General features: G+C 35.6%; 1 protein-coding gene across 1 annotated transcript; it reads right to left on the bottom strand.

Moving 5' to 3' along the window:
* Positions 1–254: 254 nt before the first annotated feature.
* Positions 255–1,377, bottom strand: LOC135193368 (larval/pupal cuticle protein H1C-like). The gene is made up of 2 exons (XM_064215445.1): positions 1,262–1,377; positions 255–992 (listed from the first exon to the last, which is right to left on the bottom strand). The coding sequence occupies exons 1-2, from the start codon at positions 1,271–1,273 to the stop codon at positions 345–347; spliced, it is 660 nt and encodes a 219-aa protein (XP_064071515.1). The 5' UTR covers positions 1,274–1,377; the 3' UTR covers positions 255–344.
* Between the last annotated feature and the right edge of the window lie 5,883 nt (positions 1,378–7,260).

Here is a 7,260-nt window from a genome sequence, read left to right as displayed (position 1 = left end):
GTATGCCTCATTGGTCAAAAACAAAAATGACAATATATGCCATTTTTGAAAAGTTTACTGTGACTATTTTGTATTATACTGTAAGAGTATTTGTTTTGAAATCCGTGCAACGCTAAGTACAAATTAACATCAAATTTGTTAGTAATAACAGCTCGTGGTGTTAATAATTACTACAATTGCGATTACTTTCAATCTTGCGCCATGTTTGACGATTGGACTTTTACTCAAAAACATCTTAAAAAGAAATAAATTGATAAACTTAATATTTTTATTCGCTCATCTTCGTCTCGTCTGTACAATTTTCATAAATCTATAATCTAATGCAAAATTTGGCTAGGATCAGTTTACCACGCGTGGGCGGCGTATGCGACAGGCGCATGGGCGAATGGGATTGGATGAGTCTGGGAAAGGGACTGAGTGGACACAGATTGGCTGCCAGCGTAGACGGGGGCGACACCGTGCGCTGCCACAAGAGGGGCAGCAATAGCGCGAGCGGCGAAAGCTGGTGCAGCGAAGGCGGGAGCAGCGTACGCAGCGACCGGTGCAGCTACGACGGGAGCCACCTGACCAGCGATCTGGCGAGCGATGGTGGGAGATGCGTTCGCAGCGGCACCGTCAATTTGAGCAGCAGCAGTCTGAGCAGCGTTCACCGATTGCCAGGCGTGGTCCTCAGCGGCGTTGATGGCTCTGCCTTGGATTTCAGCGGCTTGATCGTTTATCTGGCGTACAGTGTCAACAGCTGCGCGGGCGTGGTCGGCGGCTTCAACGTGAGCGTCGATTGCAGCAGCCTGAATATCACCAGAGGAGATAGTAGGTACGGCTACAGGGACAGCGTGAGCTACCGCCAATGGGGCTGCAGCAATGGCCAAGGGTGCAGCGCGAGCGACGGCCCATGGTGCTCCGTGGTTGATGATACCACTGGAGTAAGATGTGGCCAGCAGAGCGCCAGATGGCGCAGCTGCGGCGCAAGCGAAGATGGCGACGGTAACAATCTGAAAATAAATGTTATCCAATTAAAATCTTCTAAGAAAATATAATAAGTTTGGAAAAAACAAAACAGGTTATTTGGTCTTAACGACAAAGCGGAAGTCTCTTGATCCACAGATATACGGCTTTGATGGTGTTTGGTACATGCTATAGAGGATGGTTTTTTTTACTTTGCCCTCTTTGTAGCGCGGACTTATTATTAAGTTTCTTTAGGCGGTATTGTTTTCGAAACGGTCCTCATGTAACATTTAATAGAACAAATGTATGAACCCACCAGAAATCTCATCGTGCACTTCTGTTAGACTGCTCGAAAGCTACTGATTGATTTTGCTAGCTTCCAGACAGCTTTTATACTTGCTCAGTTTTGACGCAAAACGGAACTCATACCAGTAACTAGCCAATACCAAGGGCATTGAGGGAGTCAGGAAGCTATTTGACAAATTACAGCGCCGCGGACCGGTTGTGTTCAATAAGAATGCGGCCAATGTCAGTTACTTTTTCATTTCTGATATTTTCGGACTGGACGATGAAGTGTTAACTTTCTTATCGTTTAATAAATTAATTTTAGATTGTTGTTAGCATTGATTAAATATATATTTTATTCAAAATAATTAGATTTGCGACAAACCATAATAGTTGCCCATAGAACTGGGAAAATAGACTAGAACTAGAAAATCTAAGTTTTCACTGCTTAGCATTAAACTAATTCTAAATACAAATTAAACTCAATGATTCCTGGAATTTAAATTTGTGACCTTAGGAGTCGAGTAGAGTGTAATGGTAATGTTCTTTATGAATATAAATATATATATGATTATAAATATATTTGAATATATAATATGATCAAAGGCCTGTCCTGTTCATCGGTTAATATTGCTACTTATTTTAGAATTCTAATAACCTTCCCTAATAACACTTAATATTAATAGTACTCATTTAATAATCGGGGTAATAACACGGGACATACAATTATAACGTAATCCACACTGTGATCCGGCAGTTCGCGTAATTAGCGATAATACACAGATAATTGCTGTAATTGAAACACGACGGAGAAGACACGATCACGACGTCTCTTTCACTCATAAATGTAAATCAAATCTACTACTTACATCATTTATTTTGAAAAAAAAAAATTGTGCATGCAAGATACCTATTTAAATGTACAAGGTGCCTTTTATGTTAAATTGTATGCGGAAATGACACACTCGTTTTAATATCAGCATATCTTAATAGTATAAAAAATATTTATAATAACCATTTGTTTCTTTCCGGATTCATGCTAAATGACAGCAAAATCAGGTTGACGTGTGACTTCCGGATTATGATCGTTTATGGTCTAAACTATGCACACATATAATATTCGGATGAGACGGCAAACTACACAAGAGAGAAATAGATCTGGCGTACGACCAACCGTTTTATAAAGTGCGTCTAAGTACCGAGTAAGGTATTGTAAACAACGCCAACTTATGCAACCCGAGAAGATTGTGAGTTTTTTTACTTAAAAAACTTTACATTTTTATTGGCATTAACTACTAAACCAATATGTACCGAGATATCAGCAATGGATATCGTTTTTACATTTTTTTTTAAACTTTAAACATAACTTTGGCCGGTGGTATTCCGAAGAGCGTATTCGTATGTCACACATAAAATGCTGAAACCCGAGTTACGTTATCTTGACATACCCTTTAAATGTTATTATTAGAGGTGAGATTACGGCAATGGAGAACCAACATCATGCAGTAAATGAGGCACAGGGACTCGTTTATGAGACGTAATTCTCTTAAAATATATGTTTAATAAACTACCCGTGCAGTTGCAGCGATGACTAATAGAAACAGAAACGGCGACTACTAAAGAGATTTTGGGCTATAACCTTACCATGGCAAACCATAATCGAGATAACCCCTTAACGAACAGATTGGTCGACATCACGATTTTTCTAGGAATCCAAAATTCCTCTAATATCAGCTAACAACAACACAAAAAACTAAAAGTAGACCCAGAACAAGAAGAAGACAAACTGAAAATGCGACTACAAAAAAATAGATTGTGGCTGTCCCAAATAAAAATATGCCAGCACGTTACACTATCAAACTCCACTCTCCGTTCCAACCAATTGGAAGATAAACCAGAGACACGGACAATGCGTCAGAAGAGATTATAAGATGAAATAAAAAAAATATGATTATTGTTTACGATCGTGGTCTCAGCCGTCAGTGAGTTTAAGTTTGTTCTTAGAAAATAGTGCCACTTGTAAGTAGTATTCTTTTAATATTTTAAGTTTGTGAGTAGTTTATATTACCAACGTGTTTTTTGGCTCGTTCATACATAAACACTACGTTATGTTACGATATATGACGCAAATAATCTTGATAAGATCAACCTGTAAAATTGAATATTAAAATTAAATTATATTAATTATTTGAATGAATCGCATACATTTAGGAAACAGAAGTTCTTCTGGTGCAGGTAATATATAAGTCTTAAACGAAACTATTTTTTATTTATAAATCAATTTTGTCTTTATTTGAAATCCAAAACCAAATAACACAAACACATTCACGAGCTCCAGCACTTACGCCACCCATTGTTACCTTGGTTGTAATGGCTCACATTTATTATTCACTAGAATCAGGAAAGTTCCATCATAATTGCTGGCAATTTGCTTTGCTTGTGTCGTCCCACATTATGCTGACAGAATACCTATTGTCATATTGTTTTATCAACAAAGACAAAAACATTCTATTATTCTAAAAATATTAATGTACTCTCTTGTGTACTCACCAGTAGTAGGGAACTGCGCAAGCTCGCCTGGATGGCTAGCACTCATCAATTATTCAATCGACAAATATCGTTATGTTGTTTTGATAATGTAAGCGAGTGGTAATAATCTATAAATATTATATTTTAGAAATGGTCATTATTTTATACTTCAAATTTTGAGCAATGCATTATTTATTTGTGTTCAATGGAATAAAATGTTATTAAATGAGTTATGACCAAAAGTAGGATTTTTACCAGTGGAATATAGAAAATAAATCTTGGCGGGCTAGCGCACGGAGCGTCAAAGTGTAGCAAGAAAAGCGAATACAAAATATATATATACTAGCAGCCCGGTACGTGCTTCACTACGTATAAAGTGATATAATACAAAAATGAGTTAGAACATCGATTCATTTCTTAAAAAAATATATTTACTTAATTGCTAGCTATTTAAAAAATTCATTCAAAACATTTGGATAAACAATATTTTTGGTTTTTCCATTTTGAGTGTGAATAAACAAACGGCTCTGGAACAGGCAACATAAAGTTGGCCGTGTGAAAAGCATGATTCTTCCAAATTCACACCACAAACGTGAAGTGTTTGCCCTTGGGCCTTATTGGTGGACATCGCAAATGATAAACGAACAGGATATTGTAACCGTTTGAACTCGAGTGGCATCAACTTCACCTTTAGCTTTACCAGTTAAGATCGTAGCTTCGATCAAATTTGGCAATAACTTTTTCACTGTCAATCTGGTGCCATTACACAGTTTTAATGAATTAATATTTCGCAATAATATAATTAAAGAACCAACTATCAGATTTAAGCAGTGCGGTAACATACCAGCCGGTTCCAATGAATTTAAAAATTCAACTGGACAAAATCAATGCCTCATCTTGATTCATAGCACTGTCAATTGATTTATATCCCGTGAATACACCTGGCAGTTTCTCTTGAATTTGAAAATTAATAGCATTGATATGAATGTTCTTTGGTGCTAAAATGGGACATTCTCTCAACCAATCATGATTTATATAATTCTAAAGAATATTCGGAAAAACACATTCAATCAATTCATCTATCGATTGCACAATAGTACAAAAATTGTTCGGTATAGCGATCAATCCATTGGTCCTATCGATTTGTATTTTGCCAACACCAATTCCTAACAATTTTTTTGAAAACTCATGGGCAGCTGGATCATTTTGTAGGTTAATACGTATATTAATGTTTAGTGTCAATTTTTGTACATATCCAAAGAACTGATGACTTCAAACACCTTTCCAATGCAATATTGGGTATTGTAATGCATCATAACTACGATGAAGTTCTGAAACACGTTGCAATTCCTCATTTCTGCGATGAAGTACAATATCACGGGATTGAAATTGATCACCAATAATTACAATTGCAACCTCATCAATTTTCTGTGCATTGAATCGCTAGGTATGCTCTCCAAAAGGTGTTCAATCAGCCGTTATTACGATTTTGTGATTATCAGATGGCATACGATCGAGAGCAACTTTAAACAATTGAACTAATGCGTTATGCTGATGGAAAAACCATTGTAGCTCTCGAATAATTTCTCGTCTTGTATTAGAAACAATTGTTCAACGTAGATGCAATTCACGATTTTCATCACCAATAAAATAAATTTGCAAAAATTGATGATCAGCGTCGGGGTACGGCAATAACGACCCAACTTGATGATAAATCTGGCCCTGAATCTGTAACATGTATACAATTTTAGGTTGTTAGATACGAATTTTTAAAACTATCGAATACTTTATGATTAAGATTGATATAAATATGGGACAATCCAGTTGAAGTATTTACCTTAAACGTCGGCATGAAATTATAGTAGCACCAAAAGAAGTCATTTGAAATGCCGAATTGTATTGTTGAATATGACTCAAAAAATGCTTCGATGTTTGAGATGTCTCAAATATTAATGAATATAATGGTTCGGGTGGAATTTCTAATGCTGGCAATCTAACTTTGCCATTAGCACAACACATGCCGGGCGTTTCACCTGAAAATTTTGTCGCATCACAATGTGGACATATTATATATACTATAATCAATCTGACTGTTGTAATTAAAAGCAGCACACATCGTTTCAATCAAAGTAGCACGACGTATTCGTGATCACCGTGGAAGATTCAGTACAGGTACAGGGTCAGCAGATCTTTTTCGTGCACTACGTTCACGCTGCGATGCTTTAGCTTGTGTGCGTTCATCTGCAGTCTGTGATCGTCATTGTGATGTCACATAATTTGTATTACGCTTTCGCCGGCCTATATTTGCTCATCTGGCTCGTGGCATTGATCGTTCACCTTCATATACAAAATAAAAAATGAAATTGAAAACAAATCGCTACATTAATAGTGGTGTATCAGTATTTATACATGTGTGTCTGGAAATATACGGGATGAAATATTGGTGGTTATTTTCCCGCAAGATATCGATTCAGTTTCGCGTAAAAATAAAAATATAAAAGGAGTAGGGATTGACTACTAAAACAATTCTTTGCGGGAAAACAACCAACAAAATTTCACCCTGTACCTATTGTAATGTTCACATGTCGATCTACCAATTAAATAAAATAAATATTATATTTAAATATCAGCTCGCTGTGCACACACACCGTCTTCACCGCGCGCCCATTTTTATATATCCTCTTTTCCCGCGCTTTTGCGATGTGTGTCACTCGAGATGACAGATGCATAAAATACACAGATAATATATATTTATATAAAATATAAGTCTAATGCTAATGAATGTGTTACTATAGATCTGTGTACACTACACCTATATAACTGCAACACCGACAGCGCACTAAAAAACTGAGTAAAATTTAAAAATTGAAAGTACACGCTACTTTTAAATCGACAAACGTAAATAAATATTTATATGATTTTAGTTTTTAAATAGCTAGCAATTAAGTAATATATTTTTTTAAGAAATGAATCGATGTTCTAACTGATTTTTGTATTATTTCTAATGACAGCTCAATCATTTTTAAAATAAAAAATTGTGTTACATGCCAGTTTTAATGCTAGGCCATGGGTTATTTGGAAATAATAAATTGAATTAAGACGTATTACCTATTGAAATTGGTGGATGAGTGTACTCATTTTTAATTGATACTTAATTTTAATTTGACAGATACTTCCCCGTCTAAAAGATCTCCATTAACAAAATGACCCGCCTTTTATTGAAATCATTTGTTACAAAAATGTGATAAATGAAGAACCACTTGACCGATTTTGTGCAAACTTCATATAAACCATCTACTAAATAGTCCGAATAAACCCTGAAAATTTGGTTTGGTTAGATGAGCCCGTTCTTGAGTTATAAAGTGACAACGAAAAATGCCACTTATTTTTATATATAAGATTGAAATATCAATAAATATATCATCCAAAGTTTTTATGTTATATTTGTCATTTATGACATATTTAAGTATATAAAGTAAAAAATAAATAAACCTATCAAAA

This window comes from Vanessa tameamea, chromosome 7, assembly GCF_037043105.1.
Source record: "Vanessa tameamea isolate UH-Manoa-2023 chromosome 7, ilVanTame1 primary haplotype, whole genome shotgun sequence".
Classification (NCBI taxonomy): domain Eukaryota; kingdom Metazoa; phylum Arthropoda; class Insecta; order Lepidoptera; family Nymphalidae; genus Vanessa; species Vanessa tameamea.
The sequence above is the reverse complement of the archived record's forward strand: the minus strand, read 5'-3'. Positions and strand labels throughout refer to the sequence as shown.